This window comes from Kryptolebias marmoratus, linkage group LG18, assembly GCF_001649575.2.
Source record: "Kryptolebias marmoratus isolate JLee-2015 linkage group LG18, ASM164957v2, whole genome shotgun sequence".
In the NCBI taxonomy this organism is placed as follows: Eukaryota; Metazoa; Chordata; class Actinopteri; order Cyprinodontiformes; family Rivulidae; genus Kryptolebias; species Kryptolebias marmoratus.
In genome coordinates this window covers 5237743-5262074 of record NC_051447.1, presented here as the reverse complement: position 1 = coordinate 5262074, position 24332 = coordinate 5237743, and the positions used below count along the sequence as shown (strand labels likewise).

Genomic DNA, 24332 nt, shown 5'->3' with positions numbered 1-24332 from the left:
CCACCCTACTGAAGAAACTCATTTTTATTTAGGATGTTGTTCTTCTGGTCCTAATTCATACCTTATGACTACAGGTGGCTAAAATTTGTTTTATAGGTGACGGTGTACTCATACAATACATCATCTATCACTTTTGGTTGGATCTGTGTAGACTGAGAGACAGAGCTATTGAGAAACTGTGATTTTTTTCTATGATTCTAAAAAATACTGACATACCCATGCTGCACCACTAGGTGACGAGAATGTCCACATTAACAAAAAAACAAAAATACAGAGAAAGAATGTTTTTAGTTTGGCTAAAGATTTTCACACACACCTTTGTTACTATTTGCACTTTTATTTAACCTTTTCAGCTATCGTTTTACAGCAAGACTAATGTAGAAAAAAAGGTAGAAAATGCTTCATTGCTGTTTTAGTTTTAGGATGCAAAGTAATAATCGGCATGAGAAAAACAAGATGCTATGTCATTGTTTCACAAAAGTTTAATATCTCAAGTTTGCAAAGATCCCCAATAAAGTGATAGAAACTGTATAGTTAAAGAACTTTATTGCTTCAAAAATTTTGGAATTTTGTTGTCATGAATGGAAACATTTTTGGCAAAAAAGAGTGGCAGTCAGATCTTTTTTTTTTTTTTTAACAAATGCACAGGGAAAAAGTAAGATAACCCAGATGTGTTGATGTGTCTCCAGCAGGAATTTGAAAAAAAGGTCTCCAACAGCTTTGCCTTTGAAGAAGCATTTGGATGACACATGTTCGGGATGAGTATGGGTGTTCAAACAACCAAAGAGCTGTTCGCTGACCGACTGACATCCTGATCCACACTTTGTGAAATTAGCACCTACAACAGGTGCTCACTCTCCTTAGCTCAGTATCATTGTGAAACAAATACATAATTAAAAAATACGAGCAGCAATTACTGACCCATTAAAGGAAAAATCACAACAAACACATACCTGAAACAGTATGACGAACGCCAGTCGTGCAGAGAGAACACACCAGTACTGTTTGGAGAACTGGTATGCATCTGGAGACCAGGGGGGCTCCCTGTAATCCTTATACCTACAGCAAAACACACATTTGAAAGCTTAAATTAGACTTTGTCTAAGTTTTCTGAATTCAGGCTATAAGTATTTAACTAAAGATGTTTTTTTATACACCAAAAACTAATACACAAAACCTAATAAATAATCAAACACGACACGATCTTTGCTTTTTGTGTAGCAGGTTATCAATCCGTACAACGTCCAGAGTTCAAAAATCAGATTTGGACAAAGGTTTTTTTGCTTTGATATTGTTTTCACTCTGCAACTAATCTGTGTTGTCTTCCCGTCGCTGAGACGAGTGATTAATGAAAACAACATTCCCATCTCTTAGCTCTGACTCAAGGTGCAATTAACCTCATTTGGCTTCTTGTGTTTTTTTCTTATTATTCTTTGTAGTAAACACTCCTTGGTGTGCAGGCAAAATAAACAGCACATAAACTGAAACACGTGTTGAGCAAACAGTCAGTGTGCTTGTACTGAAGTAGAAAATGAGGATATATTTAAAGAATGATGTAGAAAAGAAAACACACAGAGAAGATGTGTTTTGTTTATGACTAACATGTCAAAAAAATGCACTTCCACAAAAACATTTGTGAATTTTTCTGACTTGGTAAATGTGATTTTATCTGTGACACACATACACACAAAGAAAAAAAACTTGTTTCAACACATGCCAACACATAAATATATTGTGTTTATTTATTTATGAAGTTGGGTAATTGTATAGCTTTACGGTCACATAAGATCAGTAACTCTGGAAGTGGAAGTGGTATTTGTCATTGGAATGCTTTTTACTTCAAAGTTAAATTTAAAAGAACTTTTATAAATGGTTTTAAAAACTGGTTCCAGCTTTAACAAACATGTAATGTTTGAATGAGCATTCTTCTGTGGACCTTTTGTCAGCAATTTCTGGTGCTAAGCCAAGAGCATGAAATTTGGTCAAGCTGTTTCCTTCCACTCCTTTGACGTGTAAATAGGTCAGCCTCCTCTTTATGTTCCACTTGATTGTTTATGTATTATATAACTTGAATGCAGTCGTCATTCCCATGTGGGGAAAATAAGAGGACACAGGAGTCAGTCTACATAAACTCCTAGAGTAAATTAACAGCTGAGTTGACGCTAAAAGCTCCTAAAAGCTGCTAAAAGCTGAACGTCTGTCTGAAGGTGTAGTAGTGTACGGCTGTATCTCACTGGTCTCTGACTGTTGGCAACAAATTGCAAACAGCTTTCATTGTTTTCCAAAATGTCTCGAAACGTTCACAAGGGTTCCTCGCATAAGTTGCAGGACATCGCTCTTGAGTCGCTGGAGTTTTGAACACGTTTGATAAATCTGCAAGACAGATTTTACTCTCTAAATAGTCACAGAGGCGTCGCAGGCACCCCAAACCCTCTCCAAGAGTCAGACAGTGCGAGAAAAGTGAGATAACTTTGGGAGGGTTTGGCGACCTTCGACAAAAACATTGTGACTGATAGGTGACGGAAAAAACGAAAATAAATTGCAATCAAATTGAGACATAAATAAAAGATCATGTGACATTCACACATGTCACACTTTATTCACAGTTACAGTATGGACATTTTGCAATCGTGTGTGTTTTTTGTTTTTTTTGTATTTTCAAGCAATTTTGTATCTCCAACAAGTTGCCAACCGTCCCAGCCCAGTGACATTCAAGCTTTAAAAAACGGTGGCAGGTGGACGAATAAGGCCGTGTCGACTCTACTGTGTTTTCTCTTTATACAAAAACATTAATTTTTAAAGACATAAACATAAACTGGATTAAGTCTGGTCTAGTCTAGTCTGCACTCTCAACAAAAGTGTCTGCACTGTGTTTATTGAGCTGTAAAAAAAGGTTGCTCCCCCCCCCCATGGGATGTAAAGTACAACAAATGTCTTTCCTCTGAAGGTGAGCACCAGGAGACAGTCACTCACATTGTTAACCTTAACCGAACCTCCTCTGTGGACTAAACTTGTGCAAGTTAACTCAAAGTTTACGAATAAACTCAGAGTTTGTTCAACTTATTTTTTGGAATATCCTCAAAGTTACAGTGAGACAGATGTAGAAAAACAAACAAACAAAAAAACCAGCTCTCTAAGGTTTTAATTTCTAGGACACAAAGTAATAGTAGAGCACGCACTAAACAGGCTGCACAAAAAACTTCATTTCCAAGTCAACAAGATGTGCAAAAACAGCAGATATCATCTTTATTTTTTTTTTTAAATCCAGAGTAGTGTAGCCTGAGCCTAAAGCATAAGTCATGACATGATTACATTGTTGTAAAGACTGAAACAGCTTGAGCACACACAACTTAACACTCTAATCTAATTTACTATTCATAAAATGTCTTACAATTCCAATGAAATTTTTGAAAATACAGCATTACGTTAAACCTAACTGTCTGAAACTCTAAACGGTAATATATTCATACAACTTGTTAGGTGAAGGTTACCAGTCCAAACGTTTGAGAACCAAGTGCATTTCAGCAGACTGCACACACATTTGGCCAAAGCTACAAAAAGTCTGGACTGTGTTACTGAGCTGTTGTAAAAAAAAGGGCTGTTTTCCCCCATGGGATGTGAAGTACAACAAATAGCTTTCATCTGTCTGAAGGCGAGCACCAGGAGACAGTCGCTCACATTGTTAACCTTAAGCAGACCTTTAGGCAAGAAATAAGAGACAATTTAGAAACAAGGGTTTGCTTTGTAGAGCCAAGCTAGTGCCAGAGCAATCATCAAGCCAGTATTAGGTTAAATTAGTACATTTGAAAGAGAGGGTTCAAAACATTGGGTAAAATACATATTCAACATCTGTAAATACATTATTAGGCTAAGAAATGATCTAATAAAATGTGATGAACATATGAAAACACATCTGACAATGTATTTTTGATAATCAGAATTCAGAAACTAATATTGTTAGGTAAAAATGTATTACTTACATTGTTTATAAAATGTTTTTTTGCAAATAAATGAGAATTTAAACAATGTTTTGCTCACAGTGCAAACCTCATAAACACAGAAAGCACATGATTGGAATATATTTATATTTACTAATATATTTAGAAACTTGCTGACATATAACACATGGATCAAATCTTTTCTAAAGAATCTATATATATGTGCTGAGTGATTTCATCACCAGATGCAATAATCTTTTCCATTGTTCTTTTTTTCTTCTGGTGACTTTAGGACATATTTGCATTCATTTTGCAAACAGCACACTACAGTGTAATCATGGTGTATGCTTTGTTGCCATGGCGTAAATGCTAACCACAGCCAGTCAGGCAAAAACACCATGTAGACATTGTTGGTACTCTCACAACACCACATATGCTCCAATAAAACAATATGTATCCTACAGCAGGCACAATCCATTTCAAAAAGTCACATTTTTACAGTATCTACACCAAGAACAAAAAGAAACACGCCACTGATGTACAGCTTTAATAAAGAAAGTTGAGTATGGATAAAAGCACCACAATACTGTGACAATACTTATCACTAGCATAGAGTAGCATAAGATCATTTTAGGTCACTGCTTCATAACTTTTTCAAAATTGCTACAGTCATCCTACAGAATTTTTCAATCTGTAGCAACCTGGCGTTGCTGGATATCACGCTAACATACGCAAGACCAGCATGTCTTCGATGTCTGCAGAAGCCTGTTAATCCCTCACTCATTCAAATCAGGTGTGTCAAAGCAGGAAAACAACCAAAACATGCAGGACTGTGTTCCTCGAGGACCAGGGTTGGGAACCACTGTGCTAGACTATCAAATATACAAAGAGATGTTGTTCCCGCCACGCACCTCAGTTTGCCATAGAAACACAAGGCAACAATAAAGTAATTTAAAGAAGAGTTCTGCAGGCACAAAAACAAATGTTCCGCTGACAAGTAAACACAGGAAACACCGGTCAGACACGGTGACCACAGCAGTTAACCACAGCACATTAACGTGAAAGCTCAACTCAAGTTTCACTGATGCAACATAACGAGTGATCCACATTGACACATGAGTTAAAAAAAATAATTTAAAAATCCCTAATCTTTTGAAGCCGGAAAAGATAAACCACTGAATGAGCTCCCACTGAGGTCCACACTAAGCATATAGACATAACGAGGAAGGATGAACTCTGTGTGAATGTATGAATGTTGGCCGAGGCTTATGATGGCTGATTCCTTCTCCTTATACAGTCATAAGTCAGGAATGTTCCTTGTGAGCGTGTGCTCCTCTCCCTTTTTGTTTTTTCTTTGATCTGTTCATATTTTACAGCATTTTGTAGTCTGTCAACTAAACTGTGAAACAAGACCGGCCTTTGAGTCAGGCTCCTGTGAATTGAATTTATTTTGTGGAATTACATAAAAACTAATTAAAAAAAAAAAAAAATTAAACACCATTGTCTCTTTGACTTGCTTTGCATGTGTGTGCATGTGTGTGTTTTCTTGACGCTCCATGTTTGGGTATAGTAGCGGAGCTCTGTAGCAACTGGAGCATCTAACTCAATAATCTTTCATGAGACCTCTGAATGAGATTATGGTTTTTCGGTCAGTGTGTGGGATCTGTGTGTGTGTGTGTGTGTGTCTTCATGTGAGTTACTGCTGCTAATACAGTGTCCCCGGGGAGTTGGTAATAATTTACAGACAAACAAGGGTCAAATCATTCCCATTCCTAAATAAAAAAATGCATGCTCAATCCCCATCACTGAACAACAGTGATGACTCTTTCTATCAGCTCTGTGTATGAATGTTTATATTTCATTTGTCATGACAACAGGGTTTGGCATCTCTCATCCACTCCAATTCTGATTATTTATTCATTTTGGGAGCAGAGGAGGAAGGAAGAATGAAGAGGAGGAAAAGAACTGGGCCAACCTTAAAAGAATCCTCTAACTCTTATGTAGGTCTACTCTAAGATACTTCTGCAGTAATATTATCTGATGTGGGTACACTCATATGTTACATGTTTTCATCCTTTAGTCACACCAGTTGTAAGGCATGTTTATAACATTATCGAATTAGTTAGACTGGACCAGAAAAAAATGAAAAAAATCAGGCATTTAAACCCCTTGTTTATTTTTTTTTATTTTTTTGACAACTTTATGATTTTTTTTATGATTTTTTTTTCTATAAAAAAATAAACATATATGCCCTGTTTAGTTATTTTATTTTATTTATTTATTAATTAGGAGTTCTAAAACTGGCAATAAGCTATTTGTAATGTAGCCTTGCCACACAATGTGACAAAAAAAAACAACAATATTTCTAAATTAACCATGTTTTTTTTTTTTGTAATACTTTAACCGGTCATGACATTAAAACTGATTAAAGGTGATGTGTTACAAGCAGCTGATTTATTCCAATTAAAGCTGTCCTATTTTGTTTCCTGTAAATGTTGAACTTTTGTAACATAAATTTTCGTGACAGATATAAAATCTATAAAGTTGTCAAACTAAGTCATCTTCAACTGCTGAAACTTTTATTTGGTCTTTGTACAATGGGAGAAAACAACCCCTCCACCTTGACTGGGGGTAAATCCAACTCTTAAGATATTTGCTAAATCAACAATCCCCGGCATTACAAAGAAAACCTTTCATAAATATGGATTAAATTTGATCAAATTGGACCTGATGTGTCATATCCCCCACAATAATCACTTTCTTCATAATTAAGCTGCTTTACTTTACTATTTGCATTGTCTGTTTTGTGTCAAACTCCCAGTAAACTAATCAAATTGTTCTTATATAGCATGCTACATATAATCCTTTATAAAAGGTTATTTTTATGAAGTAATGACCTGTAAACACTTAGGTCATACATAATGTTTGAACCAAACATCTCCCATAGTTTACCATTTAAACTCTCTCTGTAACTGGTCGAAAGTCACAAATCTCTCTCCTTTTATTACCCCTCTCTGTCTAAAAATGCAAACAAACTCACAATTTTTTTTTTTTTTTTACATTTCTGTTGTGCAAAATGCATGGCAGAATGTTTTAGGCGAAACATCATTTGTCACAAGCAGTTTTCACCCAAAAGGGAACAAAGCCGTTAGTTAGTTTTGCTGAAACATTTATTTAGCCAGATCTTATCTCTGCACCACAGAAAATAGAAGAGTAAATATTTTCACTTGATGTGTCGAGAGCAGAGATTCAGTATTAAACCACATGATAATCCATCACAGAGCAGCTTGGCCCTTACTTGACTTTTTGGTGATAAGAGTATAAGCAGAGCCAGTTTCGTGTCAGCACGGTGGACACCTAGAAGGCAGGCCAACTTAAAAACATGTTTTTTTTCTGGAGAAGACTGTCTTCAACAGTATATTAAGTCTTTTATGATTAGATCATCATGTTTCCCATTGTAATATAACTCGACACTGATGACCAGACACTAAGATAAAAACACTGAAACCAGATGCTCACATAAATGGTAAAAAAGATACAATTTTTTTTTTTTTTCCACTGTCAGACAAAACCTTTCCTGTTTTAGGTCCGTTAAGACTCCCAAAATTTTTATATTAGCTAAATGTCTGAATATTGAGGGAGAGATTTACACAAAGAATGCCTTCAAACATTTTTGGAAATCAAAAAAAGGTTTAAAAAACAAAAACAACTGGACTTCTAATCTGTAGCTGAAGAAGTTTTGCTTCCCATCCGAGGAGCCTTCTCAGTTGGCTTTCCTGGTTGAGAAAGCCAAATGACAAACGAGAACATAAGAAACTGTCACACACTCTTTGAATCAGTAAATATACTCACAAACAAAACAAAAAAAAAATAGGTAAACACTCGAAGAGGTAAAAAATAACATGAAACTGCTCATATTAAAAGGCAGAGTGCACATTTTCTTTTTCTTTTAAAAAGACCAACTTGATAATAAATCATAATGGTTTTAAAAGAAAAACAGACAGAAAGGTTGTGCAATGTAATGTGAAGCTGGAAACTTTTCTGTTGGCAGATAATACCAGATCCTATAATTTCCTTGTCATCATCCTTTTCTCTGAGGACCATTTTCTACTCCAGGAGCAATAATTAGGTGCTTTATAAGAGTGATAGAAATCTGCACTATAACATACTTTTCTGAGTGTAGCCCTAAATTATTCTGTCTCAACTTTAACTACTTTACAGTTTAAGTAACAAGCAGCATTTATATATAACAACACAGACGTTTAGATTATATTCAGAACTTCATCTCTGAGGGAACAATAAAAGAAACACAACTGCAGAGATGTCAGCAGGGCTTTGGCACTGAGGCGGAAACTATTCCTTGGTTTTTTATATTCCTGTTTTTAAATTTAATAGGAAATTTATAACCTTCATGGTATTATCTGTTTAACCATCCACCCTAGCTACAATAAGTGTGTCCCATCGTTCATCTGTGTCTTTCCATCCTGTGGAATCTTTCTTGTCACCAAAGTTGCCTCATTCCTTCGCGTTCTTATCAGATCATTTTCTCAATGGAGTCATCCCCACTCTCTCTGTCCTCTGTTTGACCAGGGCTATATTCATTCGGTCTCTTTTCTTTCCTGTCACACATAAATTCAATCATTCACCCCACAGTTCCAAAATCAAGTCCAGCAGAATTAAAAAAAGCTAAATGACGAGCCTCTAGTCCAGATAGCTGCTGTACATACTGTACGCTATACAGCGATGCAGACACAAAGCCCATTCTTGGAGCATCTCCCACCAAATTTCACGCCTAATAAGTGGTAAAGGCGTAAAAGGCTCTTGCCATGTTTCTGCTGTGACGCATCACAGAATCCTATACAAAGGCTGTATTCTTACTCTGTAAAGCTCCGCTGTCTTATGTAACTGCAGGTCGGCCTTAAACGTCTGTGGGTTCTAGCATTGGTGACCTTTCCTTCCACAGTGCTTGATTTTAACATTATGAAAGAGATTCTTACCATCAGCATCAGTAAAAATGCACCGAAGACACAATAGTGCACTGTTTTGGGGGGTTGAGATGGCACATCATTAATATAACAAGTATGAACAGATGGGGATTCATACGGACACTATGGTTTCAATAGAGATGCATTTGTCAGTCTTAAACATTAAAAAAGTTATCTGGTTATCAGATTTAATACATGTTTTTGTGTGTGGTTGGCAGACTTTCTAAACAGTTTTGAAAAGTATAGAAATGGAATCGGGTCTGGATAAGTATGGAAAAAGCAAATAGAGTATGAAAACCATTTTTGTTTTGAGGTTTTGTTGCCTGTTCTGTTTACTAAAAGAGAAAAACAAGTAGAGTGCTTCTCAGATTTTTTATGAAACATGGACATTTAGTTTTAGGCTATGACTACAATTTGTAATTTTTTTAAAGTACAAACATTTTTTTTAGTTAAAGAAAAAGATCTTTGTTCAGACAAGAAGCAGAAATGGAACCAAAACGGCAAAAAGTAGCCGGCAATACTGTCAACATTAAGGACACATAAAACTTCAAAGGAAAAACATTCTGAGAGTGACGACAGATTTTTCCTAAACAACCTCGTCAATCAAGTGCTGTAGAATAAAAAGTTGAATCATTTTTGACTGAAAACATCTCAGGCTAAAACCCCAAATTTTGCAAATGGAATCATATATGCTGCCTCTGGACGCTCAAAAATTACCACTGGAGCCAGCCTCGTCAGGCACAGATGTAAGCTTTCAGAAATAAAGCGAACATCGCAGAACCAAAAAAGGCGTGGAGTGCAACGTATTAAATGTGTGACGGACTTCTTTCTCATATTGTTCTCAAAACATGACAAATTAACTCGGCTTATCAGTCCTCTTTGTGATTATTAACTAATTTTTTAAACTTGTTTTTGTTTAAAGTTGCCTTTCCTAAGTAATGTTTGTTGTTCAGTCACATGACCAGGGGGTTGCAAACACACACAAAGATGCATCAGGGGTGCGTTGGGTTTGACCCCCTCGCCACCTCGACCCATTCAGAAATCCCACAGAAGCGACCAGAAGGCTTCTTTGGTCTTTTATTTTGTCAAGGTGCCAGAAAGCAGTGCCTGCAGTTCTGCAGCCTTTGCTGGTATCTTTGGGACCACTTTGTGGCCTAAAGTGCTCTTTACCTGCGAAAACCTGCAATTTTCCAATTTCTTTTTAAGAGGTTTACTAATTGAAGACAATGAGCAAAAATAAACTGAACAATCATCAGTCAAAACAATTCTTGCTGAACTCAAAATAAGCCTCAATGGTATTTGATTGCTGTTAATACAAAGACCTACTGGACAGATCAGAGAAATGTTTTATCTGTGTTGACAAAATCATTTAAATCAAATTCTTCTGACATTAAATTAAACCTATTCACCAACTGTCAGAAAAAAGCAAGGCGTGTTAGTGGATGTGAAAAGTTTGTTTGATAGATAGTTACTGTATTTTTATTGACCAAAATGGTAAATTTTACTAATACAAACAAAAAGACCACAAATATATGTCAATCAGTTATACTGATTAAAATATTGGTTAGTTCTGTAAAAGAATTGTGTGTTTGTGTGTGGGCTTGTTACCGGCAGACAGAGATGTCTCCGTGCTCCGTGCTAAGTGGCGCTGTGCCGGGCCTAAAATTGGACACATTAAAATAGGAGAGCGTGTGGTCAATAAAGCCGTGCATGGTGCCTGTCTGGCTGAACATGTACTGGTAGACGAGCCGAGGAACGAAGTCTGACGTGAAGGAGATCACAAAGGCCTACAGACAAAAGAGGAAAAAGACAAGAGTGAGAAGGAGAAATACTGTAGTTTCCTGTCACAATAAAATTTCTACAAGTCAAAAGGTTTTCTACAGTCAAATTACTCAGCAAAAACCCTAAATTGAGATTATACTCAAGCATTAATCTTTGCACAAGTGAGTTGTGCTGCACTCACTGCAGTTCTCGTCTTGAACAGTAGGAGTCAATATTGAGAAAGTAATACCATTAAACTCCAGGAATAACACCAGAAGTAGAGTCTCACATTATTCATGCCCATATGGAAATACGGTTTCAACATACTTGTTTTATTTTTAGGTGTTTTTAAAATTTAAGTTAAATTGTAATTATTGTGTCTTCTTGGTTTTTGTTCAGCCGTTAACGTTCACGTACAAGCACAACTTGCAATTCCACAAATGACCACTAGAGGGTGGGTTCAAAGCTGAGTGGATTGCGTGTACAAAAATGAAACACGTCAATCCACTGTCACTTGTGAAGTCAGCGTGGAAGATCATTAAAGTTCAATTCCACCCATGGTCACTTGATGCTGGTTCCAAAATACGTCTCACTGTAACAGATTTTTCTTGAAAGAATGAGTAGATAAACGTGTTCAAATGTGGACACCTCTGGCTAGGAGAGGTCAGCATGTAAACAATTTAGTCTTGGCCCAATTTGGACTATTTGTTAGCTCATCAATCCAATCAGAACTCTATTTCTCCAAACTGAAGTCTATATAGAATTTCAAGTTTTTCATGTGAAACAAAGAGTCTCAACTATTTTAAGAACCGTAAGATTTAACTGTAAATTTATCTAAAGCTATCAGGTGAGCTAACCTAACTTCCAATGTTATTGTTATGTTTTTGTTCATCACTTGTTTGATTTGGGTTACGTATTTTTGTAACCAAAGTCAGACACATTGAAAAACTAACTTCTGCACTATAAAGCTTTAAAACAACAATCAACAAACCGATAAGTGATATCAGTTTGTCTATGAACCTGTGGGTAACGGTCATTATTTATGTGTAAAACGTGTTCTTTGATCCTTTTTTTTCTTTTCTTATTAAAAGAAATGTTTGTTGAAAAGTCACATTTTTACTTTTTATTTATTAAGAACTTTGTATTTTCAACATACTTCAGTTGAATCCATTTATTAGGTAACACTTAGGTGGGAGTCATACTCCATGAAAAGTCACAAAGTTGGGTGTCAGTCACGTGGTTGCGTGACGAAAATTGCGTCATTTTTCTTCTCATGTCAACTTCTCGACACGAGGCCCTGGCCGAACTTTTTCCCACAGGGGTTTGCATGAAGTGTTGTGTGATTGGTCAGAAGCTGTTGTGGGCGGGTTTATCGGAAAAGCCGGTTAGCTTTAATGGAGTCATTTTGCTTCTACTGCCTCACTGAGAAGGAGCTGGCCAAGAATGTTAGAAAATGCAGCCATCTTTACAACTGTTCCAGCGAAACAACGACAGGAGAGTTGAGAAGGCAGCAAGGAGAAACCCATTTTAACGCTGTCGGAGGAGGGAGGAGCTTCCTGGGAGATCTGAGTGTTTCGTGGACGATGAAAGGTGTGTGCAAAAAAGAAAGTCTCACAACCACATGACCTCAAACTGACTTCTTGACTTCCTATGGAGCTTTTAGTCTGCAGATTGATAGAAAGTGATAGATTAGTTAGCCAGGGTGCTCATTTTAAATGCTGTAAGCTGGAAGTTATGGTCGTGTATGGCGGTCCAACTCTTCATATGCTCAGAGTAAATAAACTCTTTTTATTCTTTGAATCCAATAAAAATCCTTTCAGTATTAAAAGTAAACAGAAAAAGATTTGGCTGTCTGCCTGTTGACAAATCCTAAGCAAACCCTTTCTGACTGACCCACATTTACAGTAACTTGACCTCCACACATTTACATTTATGGCTGTTTTTGAGATCGTGTTATGAAATCAGGAAATAAAAAGAGAGCTTGTCTTCATTTAACATGATCGCCCTTAGTTTTAGCAGTGACCATATTTTTCCAAGGTGATGTGATAAAACCTACACACTTGAATAAAGGACTTTACTTCCTGGTTCTGAAATACATTTTTACCCAAGAGTCAAAAGTTCATCTTGTTCTTCAGAACGGTAGAAGCTTTTCAGATGTAAAACGTCTTCAAGAACCAGGAACCAAAACCCAGCTGCCTTCAACTTAAACACAGAGGATAACCTTGAACTGGCTTTACATTAACATACAGTATCACTGCAAAATCCAACAATTATCTTATTACATTGTGTTTAAATCCCATTAAATTCTCCTCCAAATTTGACCTGGAGACTGGATACACCAGAAAGGTTGCTCAGGACAGACAATAAAACCCTAAATTCATTAAATTTCACCTTAAATGTAGGAAAATGATGTTTACATAAGTTTCAATAAAAAAATTCAAATAGGCACATTGTCTATTTACAACAGAAAAGTAATCAACTATTTACCAGTTTTACATTTACCAATACCAATGAAGTGTTCACATGTGGAACATCATGTTAATACTTGCATTTATGATGACGGACAGTTTGCCCATCCCACTCAGTATGTTGTACCATATACCTTTAAAAAAAAAAAGAAAAAAAGAGAAAGAGGGACAAAAAGAATCATATCAGTATTTAAACACAGTGAACTGGATTGTCCAAGGTGTATCACTGTATAGTATATAAAAGTGATGATTAAAACTAGAGTGGCTAGTTGTAAAAGCTAGAATCACCTGATCTATGTTTACCTGTGTTGTTGAATGGCAAAAACATTTAATCAGTTTATTGTTGCATGTGATTCCTGGTAAAAGTGTGAACTTCCTTACTATAATCAGAGCAGTGGGCTGTGCAAACCATCAGGGGGACCAACTTAACTGGCCTTTCCATTGTTTCCTGACGAACAACCCGGAACGAAGGTTAAACAGATCGTGGTTTGGAGCTATCAGATATCTTGCGAGAATTTTCTAAACACAATCAACATTTACAACAATATGCAGGAGTCAATACAGCAAAAAATAAATAAAAAAATGTTTGTTTTATAGTTGGAAAGAATTTGACGTCAGTTTACCATCAAAGTTTTTCAAAGAGATTCAAGGGGTGCCACCTAGGGCTGCACGGTATTAGAAAAACTTGCAATGTGTTATATTATTTAATATTAGAATGATGGTATCAGTTGTGATAAACCGTATTTTTGGTTCTGTCAGGTGTATTGAAGCAGATGCTGCTTGTATGAAACAGAAAAAACACAATCCAGCCTGCTTGTATTTTTAGGTGAACATATTAAATGGTCTTGTTATTTAAAAAGATGATAACTACCCTTTTATGTAAAGAAGAACTTCCAGGGAGACATTTGATCCTAATAGAGTTTTTGAAAGTTGATGGTTTAAGTCAAGATTAAGCTAAGATGATTCTCTGATTTAAAAAAACTAACAGAAAATTGAACAGATAGGAGCTTTCATTGAGCAACAAATTGGTTAAAATATAATCAATAATCAACTTTAAAGTGTGCTATTTTGTAAACTCAGCAGTGCAAGCCTGCTTCACTGCCTGAAGCCACCACTAAACGAGATGAAACAGAATCTGTGTGGTTTCAGAGGAGTTTAGGTGAAATTCATGAGTGTTGTAATCCTAACTAGGGAAAAATGATCAAGTAAAATGGTTATTTTCCTATAAGACTTGACAAAAAATACAAATACAAATACAAAATCATTATTTTCTACAATTTTATTGGCTACCAATTCTTTCTACATGTGTTGGCTCAGCTTACCAATGTCTTTAGCGCGAGCAGCAACCGGCCTTCGCAGCTCTGTAACAAACTTCTTGGCATCCAGCCTGATCTCAATGACATTGTTCAACAGGGCGAAGAGAGGGGCCAGTGGGAAAGAAGCCACGAAGAGAGAGACAAAACCAAATTGGATAACTGTGGAGGGAAACATACAACCACTGTTAAGAAATGATTTGTTTTTCTTGTGCAAATCTCTTTCTTTTAAACCAACCAAACTGTATCAAAGTTTTGTTTCTATTAGATTAGTTGGCAGCCTAAAAGTCAAAAGAGTTTTATTGAATGTTTTGAGCTACACACACCTCATCAGAGCTCTTATTTAGCATTTGTGTTAACAGTTGAGCTGGATCAGCTATTCAGAAGGACTTCAGTCATACTGAAGACAAATTTGTCCATATAAAGCTATGTGTTTATTTAAACCACACATGGGCAAAATAAAGCCCAAGAGGCAGAAGCAGCACTTGAGCCATCTCAATCTGGCCAACATCTTCATACAAAAATAAAACATCCAGCATTGGCTGGATTGGCTCTTGAGAAAAGTTAAAACAAGATCTGTACTGTCTTTTTTATCTTTTTAGAAAACATACAGGCTTTTAACTAAAATAGGTTTAAACATTCCTTTGCCAGGTTTTTGAGGTCAAATGAGCTGCCAAACCCATGAAGGATGGTATGTTGAAAACACAGAGTATATGTTGCATTATTTTAGCCAAGAGTTGTTGTTTAAATTAACTGTAACCGATGTTCGTTCACAGGCACTATGGATTGTATGCAAATAGAAAATTGTCAGTTTTTGCAGATGATGTGATGTTGTGTACTGTAGATGCAGATAACCCTCTGAGCCCATGTTTCAATTCAATTCATGGCTCTTTGATCCCATTAATTAGGGCAAAATGTTGCCCACTGAAACTGTGGATGTAAAAAAGAAAGCAAAATACATAGAAATGAATGCCATAATTTGTAGCTATGCGAGTTGGACAAACCAAAGCAGGATGAACTAAAGCCGCCTGGAAAAAAATTGCAGCAATTTCCCACAAGTTGATTAATGACCAGTTCACTTGCATCTCACAAACAGAAACCTGAGAAAGACACCGTAGTTTGCCCGACTGCGGCTGATGCATTGCTCCGATCAGAGCAGGTGGAACCTTAGCAGTGTGGGAACAGGGATTTCCAACGAGCCGGAGACTGACGGCTTCACCTCGGGACACCGCGCCGAGACAATAAGCGGCCAGGAAGAAAATACGACAACAGGGCAGCGAGCGCTACGGGGCAAGCTCAGAATAACCTCGCTGTCTACCTGAGATGGGGTTGACGGGTCTGGCCCAGTCACACAAAGGAAATCACACACATACCTCTACATGAACACCAGGGCTCACAAATAACCCAGAAACAGACAGACACCTATATAAATGTCCAATTCAGTCCACACAACTGTGTGTGGGTGTGTATATATTTGCATGTAGAGGGCAGACATTTCTGACATTCTGCCCTGTAGCAACTTTCCACTCTCCCCCTCAGTCCTTACTCAGACCATAACACATAGAATCAGACATCTCAAGCCACAAAAGTTAAAAGTGAACCAAAAATTGTAAAAAAAAAAATAAAAAAAAAGCAGCACTTTCCCCCCAAGGAGACCATCTTTCAGTAGATTTTTAAAGTGTAAATTTAGTTCTCAAATTTTTTAGGTGGCTTAGAGTTCAGAGCAAAGTCTGTTTTAAACTTCACATACAAATGTCTCTGTTGTCATGTTTCTTTAAACTGTTGCTGAACTTTGACTCCCGTCAATTACAAGGAGGTGATGAAAGATTCAAGCTGTGCAGTCAGGTCAGCGGGCAGCCATCACTGATTGCTTCTTGTTACCTCCAAACATTGTTCCTCTCAATCAAAACTATTCTTTTAATCATTTCAGCAGAAAAAGAGATTTTTGAAAAATCCAAGTACACCTCATTATTAAACAGCCAAAGAGGAAAGTCATCAGTAAGGATTAGCAGGTCATTTCCAAAGCACCTAGCATCTATCATTCCACAGTGAGAAGGATTATTCCCAAGTGGAAAACACTTAAGACAGTTGTCAGTTTTATCAGGAGTGGACAACCCAGAATTTATTTAGGCTAGTCCTGGGTTTAAAACCATAAAAATTAAAGTGAGTATACTTGTTCAAATGCTATTCAAAGACAACTTAAAACTTTTTTTTTCGCTGGTAAAATGAGTGTTGCGGTAAGTAAAGACAATTAAAAAAAAAAAAAAACTTTTCACTTCCTAATTACAGTAAAGGGATGCTGTTTTTGAACAAACAGCACACACTTATTATTCATGAAGGGAGAAAAAGCTTTAATGTGCTCTTGCATTTCAAGTGTTTATGTATTGTGGGTTCTGACTGACCTGGACATATTGTGATTCTGTATAAACAATGGGACCGTGCGCTTTCTTCTGACTAATGGAAAACAACCAGATATAAATAGAGATCTTTTAGGGGTAAAGTATCTATTTTTCTGATCTCTTCCCACAGATGGTGCCTTTTACTTTGTGAAATAAATCTAAACAAATGTTGCTCCTAAAGGAAAACAGCCTCAATGAGTTTGGAAGAGTTGGTAATATCCAAACATAAATACAGAACATCATGAATCCTTAAGCTGCTCAGTCTGAGCATGTATGTGTAACATGTGAGTGGCTGTACTTTGTCCCTGAATGCACACTCACTCATCTCCATGTATTCTGGTGTGAGGCCTTCAAAGGGAGCCAGAGCGTAGTCCAGGTTCCACTGCTGTGGAGGTCTCTCCTCTTCACTCTCCTTTGGCGTGGTTTTTTTCTCCTTCAGTGCACGTATCAGCTTCTTCAACTTCCTGTTACGGTGGAGAAAGAGAAGGAGGACATGGTAAAGACAACATAAATCAGGTAATCATATTAGATTCAAATGAAGACAAATGGGTACAAAGATCTGTGTGAATTTTCTACTGAAACACACTTAAATATAGACAAAATAAATCCAGATGTGTGAACCGTTATGCATGCATGAATCCAAGAACATCTCCTTTTTACATCGTGATCAGCATGAAATCGAGTGCCCAAAAAACACCTCCCTTCACACGCCAGGGGTGCACTTCTGAGGCTGAGGTATAGATACGCTGCTGCCACAATGATAAACCTACCTTGACTTTGATACAGTATTTTTGTGCATGCTCAATCACATGTAATGGAGAGCCCACTGCGTTCTTAATATGTGCCTCGCCAAGACCCTTGCATCTGCATTCTGACAAATTTTTAATGTTGTAGCGCAGTCATCATTAGCGTGAAAGAGGCCTTAAACAAAATGTCACTGGTATGTTAAAATGTTGCAGAAGCATTGGAGAAACGTAATATTTCCTATGCTACCTTGTTTTCCCAACAATTTCCAGGCCACTAAGATGTTGTTATCACGATGATAAACCACTAGGATCTTGCTACAGAAGTTATCTGCAAACTCAGAACCATCATCAACTTTCATGCTCCACCACACATGAAGGGGAAACCAATGTATTCTTAATGCACACTTGAAGACCTTGACAAGACGCAGCAAAGACCATCCACTAATTCTTCACATTGTTGCAAGGTTGTTATCCAGTTTGAAGGCAGCTTTACAGTTTATGGTGAGAAACTGTGGGATGGGAGCCACAAACCATAGGCAACATGAGCTGAAACAGGGGTTTCTTGTACATAAAACTGGGTTTGCCTTTTTTGCGAAACTGCAACATTTAGCAGAGCAGACCAGACAAGCTATTAGTCATTCTGTTGTTCGATTGGATTGGGTATTTACAGCAGTGCTATGGGCAAACATTTCAATGGAAACCATTCAGTCTAATCACCAGCAGCAGACTGTTTTCTAAAGAAATGTGACAGAGAGAGACTGGTTGGCATGTTCAACTGAAAACAGACCTTATGATGAAAGTAGGCTGCCCTGGGGATACAGGGACAAAGAGTTTACAAGTGTGTTTCTTGGAGAATATGTCCTGATGTGAATGGTCCTAACAGTATGTATACACACTTTTGATATGTGCAAATAATCACAAACCTCCAAAAGTGTGTGTAAGTGTCTGTGTGTGGTGCTCGTGAAACTATTGAGTGTTTAAATCCCTGATTGTTTTAGGCAATAATCACATATTCAAAAAGTAAACAATTGTTTTCTCCTGTGGGAGAGGTTGCTTTGATTTTAAGCTGAGCAACTTCCAGTGAGTGACAATATAAGGCCTCTTACAAACATTTTATATGAGCTTCTTAAGTTCTAAAGGCAATAGAAAAACTTCAGTTATCTCCTGCTGCCAAAAGGCAAGAAATGTTTGTGCCTGTATCATGTGTGTGTGTTGTCTAATACCAAAATATCTCATGAACCCGTGGTGAAATCTTAATGCAATTGTCAGCAAGTAATCACTGGATGAACTGCTGGAGTCAACCCAATTCGAAATGGCTGCCACAGGTAGTCAACTTCAGCAAACCCAAAAATGGCATCTAGGCCTACGTTTATATATTTTGACATGATCGTGAGAGGGTTCGCTCACACATGTGATGATCCACCACAGCTGAAGCATTTCCTGTGACTCACACACTCACGTCTTTGTATTCTGGCATGTGGCCCTCTGAGCCATGAAACATCAGGACTCCACTCTAATGTATCAATAAAAGGAAATTCATGGTGGCACATTTTAAGAGGGGTTTCAGCAGATATAAATGGCTGTGTAAACTATTTCAGACCATTTCAGCCCTATTTGTCAAATACATTTTAAGGACATTTTGCTTTCTGTGGCCCACCAAGTTGCAGATGTTGAGTGCCGGCCATTTGTTTTGCTCTTCAAGTGTGGGAGCTCAGAATGACATTCCAGAGAACTTTCCACAGACGTACAGAAGGACTGAAGTGAGTGTAGCTTGTTTCAGTCGTTGGTAATGTGATAAACAGTTTGTTTTCTACTTTTAGAAACAAAAAAAGGTTTTATGGTTATGTTTTAGCCTGCGTACAGCTCTCGCACTGGCCCAAAGTATATGACTGAAGTTTTACTGGTTGTCTCCCAGGTGTGAAAACCTTTAGAGCTGATGGGTAAATAGATGGTTGTAGGTGTCACAAATTGCTGATCCATCAAACGGGAACCTTTGATGTGACCAGTCAAATGGGCCGGGGGGTTAAGTTGTCCTTAAAGCAACAGTAACGATGTTGCCTGTGGCCTGAAGCTGCCCTGACCTTTGACCAGTGGGGTTTGCTTGTAAAACTAAGCTATTATTAGACAAGATGGAGTACCACTGCTCAGACATGGAAAGAATGCTATTAAAAGAATCCTACATCTCTGAAGGATTGACATATATTAGGAACTAGACACGGGAACGTATTGAGAAAGTTAAAGCCAAAACAGTACGAGCGCCCCCTTGTAGGCTGGCTGCAGTTTAAGTAGATTTAAGTTAAGCCAGTACATGAAAATATGTAACATTTAATCTCTTTGTCTTTGTGGGCTTTCGTCTAGATTTCCAAACTTCCAAACGTCACACCAAATCATTGTAAAAGTAAAACGAAACCAGTCGACTTACGGTATGCCAATCTCAAAGATGTTGTTCTGGATCAGCTGCTTGCCCAGCATGATGATGCTGAGCTGAATGCACAACTCGATGAGGCAGCCTCCTGGAGCACACTGAGGAAAACACACACACATACACACATTTAAATCATACCTGCATTCAGGACCACTGTAGATTTTTTGTTTGCTTAATCAAATAAAAAGAAGCAGAATCTGTACGATAAAAAGATAAACCAACCTCCTCCATGCGATAATTATTAAAGACATACACATAACTCCCAGGTCGACCTGCAAACCTGCAGAAACAAACACAACCAAAGATAAAACATTATGAATACCTTTTTTAAAAATACAAAGAAATAAGCAAACAAATGTTGATAAATCATTTTTGCACCAAAAGCCATTTTTGTGTGTTTTGATATCAGTTGGCTGTGGCGGCCATCTTGAATTAAAGCACACCCAAAAGTTAATCAGTTGTAGACACACATCTAGTGATTATGTTTTGAAAGTTTCATTAAAACCCATCCAGGGCTTCCTGGCATGTTGAGCTAACAGACAGACAGTGGTGACTCCAATAGTTAATGGTGAAGCTTTAAGAACACAGCTTGTGCCATCAGTTCACTCTCAAAGCATACATTTGGGATCAGTCTCAGCTACTACCACACCAAATTTTAGCTCAAAATCTGTGAAATTGATTGAGTTATAGCCAATTTTGTGTTTGGAAAAAGAGGATTAGCTGTGAAGGCCATCTTGAATTGGACTGACTCCAAAAGTAAATTAGTTGTAGATATATATACAGTAATTACTTTATGAGAGTTTTGTTAAAATCCATCCAGTGGCTCATATTTTGCCAACAGACAGACCAATGAACTCACATAAGCAAAAACCATATTGTCCTTTGTGCCGAGGGAAAATAAACACTCATTCCCATATTTACATTTACTCTATTAGAACAAATAATTATCAACAGACAAGTTTAAAAAGGAAAACAAGTAATCATATAGCTAAAAATGAGCTTTTTTGGGTAATTAACAACTGATGCAATAAGATACATGCATGGTTTCCACAGTCTTACCGTCCTTTGAAGAAAGCCACGTAAAAGATGGGAGCGTATGCATTCATAAACTTGAGTAAGAAGGCTTTCAGGATAAGGTGCTCTTCAAAGTTGGTTTCTGTTTTAGGAATTTCTGAAAAATAATTGATGTGAAAGTATAAGTGTTGCTCTTAATGATGCTTGAGAGTGCTGCAGAATAAAATACCAGTGAATGCATTCACTTTGTATTATAGCAGTGTAACATTCAGTGAGCTGGGACTAAGTTAGGACACTAAAACTTTTCACTTTTCTTCTTTATCCATCCATATCCATTCCTCCACACACACACACACACATTTTGGTGGTTGCGGGTATAGATGTGAATGTGGGTGAAACCTTCTGGGATGACTGATGGGACAGCTGGTGCATGAACACATCAAAGTTTTATCAGACTATCTAGCAAGAAGCAGAAAGACTTTTTTCCCTCACATATACTGACACATACACATGAAGAAACATGCAAATGAATAAATGTTCAAAATTAGGATGCTTGTGATTTTTTTCGTGTGTATATTTGTTTCTTTAACATACCATAGAAACAAATAAAGAATTATAGGGTTTTGTTTCAATGATTGCCCCTGTGTTATTGTTAATAATTGATGAAAACATGAGAAGGAAAATGTGAAGACCACCAGTTAGCAGAAACAGTTTGACAGTTTGTGAAATTACTTGGTGGCTGTTTCTTAAATAAAAAATGGTACAGTTGTCCCTTCTGACAGCTAATTTGTAATGCTGCAGTCCATTTTTACTCAGTAGTCAGAATGTTTGAGTTTCAAGCCAGAAAAATCAACTGGAACGTCTTCTAAAGAATCAGAAAGTCGGACATTACTGACCAGCATAATGTTGAGTGCAAGAGGGACTGTCCCTCCACAGACTAGTCATTTCAGTAGGGTGGACGGTTGTGAGTACCCCAATTATACTGGGGGTGTCAGCCTCTGCTAGAGGGAAAATTGGGCTGAGGTCCAGGTGAACTTATAGTATGACAAACACCTTAATGGAATGTTGTCATAAGAGGAGAACCACTTTGCCTGGAAAAGACAAACTTAGGCACCCAGTACGGGCCTTTCAGGTGGGATGAAAGGGATAGTGGTTGCTGGTGAGCACCTGGAGGCTGAGCCTTGGCTCCTGGGGCTGGAAGACACCACATTCACAAGGGCCTACCATCTAAAGGAGGAAAAAAAAAATCTAAATTGGGTGTGAGCTGATGGCAGGGATGGGGATAAAAACATATGGATCCCTGGTGAGGCAAACTGGCTCTTAAGAAGAGGTTCACTGTTGAGAAAGGAGCCTAAGCTAGTGTGTGAGGTTGAGCGATTTCAATTAGATATACCATAGCTGCACTTAACGTTACACACAGCATTGGTTCTGGAACAAAACTTCTATACCATACAGCAGTTCACATTATTAACACTTGTTGAAGTTTCTGGATGGTGTCCAGAAACTTATAAGGCTGTATAGGGATTTTATTGTCCTCCTAGTAGACTTCAATACCCATATGGGTAATGATGAAGCACTTTGTATTGCCTTGTTGCTGAAAAATGCTATATAAATAAATTTGACTTGACTTGAATTGATGAAGTCACCTGGTGGATTGTGACTGGGAGAAATGGCCTTTCTGGTCTGAATCTCCAGATCCAGACTTGGGTCATTGTTGGGCTCTTGAAGGATCACAGTCCAGTCCAGTCTTGAATCTTGTCATCTTGTGCACCACAAAGGAGCCACAAGCTGTATACTCAAACAAAAATTCACCCGTTACTTTGGTAGAGGTTCCTGTGGTCATTAAAAAAAAGCTTCCTGATGCGGTACCAGGGGTTGACAAGATTCATCCTGAGATAATGAAGGCTCTGGGCATCGTGGGGCTGACTTGATTGGCATGTTTCTTCAATGTGACATGAAGAATTGGTCCAGTCTGTGGAGTGATAAACTGAGGAGGTGGTCTTAATTTTTAAAACGGGGGGTAGTTAGTTGGAGAAAATGCTGCAACTGTCAGGCAATCACACTGCTCAGTCTCCCAAAGAAACTTTACTCAAGGTTGTTTGGCTCCAACCAACTGCCGAAGCAGGGACGCAGGGAAAGCAGCATGGCTTTTGTCCAGACAACGAAGAAGTGAATCATATCAACCCCCATTTTAGAGTTACTGAGAGGGCCATAGAACCGTGCTTGTCCAGTCCATGTGTGCATTATGGACCTTGATTTTCTGGTCTACATTGACCTGTAGTCATGAAATATAAACAATGAAAGAAGAAAATCACAGATACAAGCAGCTGAAATGAGATTCCTTAAGAGGGTATCTTGGCTCAGCCTTAAGGATAGGGTGAGGAGATTGGGCATTTGAGAGAGGTTCAGAACTTAAATAAGAGTAAGCTGAGGTAGTTCGGGTATCTGATTAGGTCTCCTGTGCTGCCTTCTGGAGGTTTTCAAAGGTGTGTCAGACTGCAAGGAGACCATGAGACAGACTCAGACTAGCAAAAGAAAAGAATGTATGGGTCTTCCTTTTGGACCTGTTGTTTCGGCAACTAAATCTTGGATAAAAGGACAAAAATATATGTATGAAACGCTCAACTTCTGTAATTGCATCTTTAAGTCCTATTATTTTCGCTGCATTGTAGCAGCTCCTAACCAAAGAAACATAAGAGCAGTTTAGATGATTTGGTACAACTCTTTCAAACAGTGTGAATTTCCAAAAATATAAAACCATTCTCTTTTTTGTAGGTAGTAAATCCACAATTAGACTTCACATAGAACCGCATTTTACATATATCCAAGTGTAGAACTTGCGCTTAATATTATATTTTAACATTTGTTCATTTTTATTTGTGTGTTTTGTATGGCTGTTGACACTATTCTAGTTATTTGTAGCCACCAGACTAAGTTGACTGCTTGTTTTTCTGTACCTAGCTCAGTTAGCCACAGGGCCACAGAACCATAGATTTCATCAAGGATCAGGATCACCACAAGGTTGATGATGACCGCAGTAGCCGTTACGGTCACACGAACGTTGGACTTGGTCTCGGGATCGGGGCTCATCGCCATCAGGGCTGATACAGTGATGCGGTAAACGATCACACCAAAAACCGCAGAAAATGTCAGTCCAAACTGGTAGCAAAGAAAGCAAACACAAGGAAGATAAATCAGCCTTTCACTCAGCCACACTGACCAGAAAGTGACATCACTGTAATAAATATTTTAAAGACTAAATGAATGTAGGTCACTCCCTTAC

At 37.7% G+C, this 24332-nt stretch overlaps 1 protein-coding gene across 6 annotated transcripts in view; it reads right to left on the bottom strand.

The window, feature by feature from the left end:
- ano2b (anoctamin 2b) overlaps positions 1–24332 on the bottom strand; it is a 78013-nt gene that overhangs the window by 3874 nt on the left and 49807 nt on the right. For all 6 annotated transcript variants that reach the window (XM_017432570.3, XM_017432573.3, XM_017432572.3 and 3 more), the window contains 9 exons: positions 24007–24208; positions 21095–21206; positions 20258–20315; positions 20033–20133; positions 17186–17328; positions 14475–14627; positions 13234–13286; positions 10532–10710; positions 954–1059 (listed from right to left, as the gene is read on the bottom strand). In XM_017432570.3, the coding sequence (XP_017288059.1) occupies positions 954–1059; positions 10532–10710; positions 13234–13286; positions 14475–14627; positions 17186–17328; positions 20033–20133; positions 20258–20315; positions 21095–21206; positions 24007–24208 (1107 nt within the window). The remainder of the gene's footprint in view (positions 1–953; positions 1060–10531; positions 10711–13233; positions 13287–14474; positions 14628–17185; positions 17329–20032; positions 20134–20257; positions 20316–21094; positions 21207–24006; positions 24209–24332) is intronic.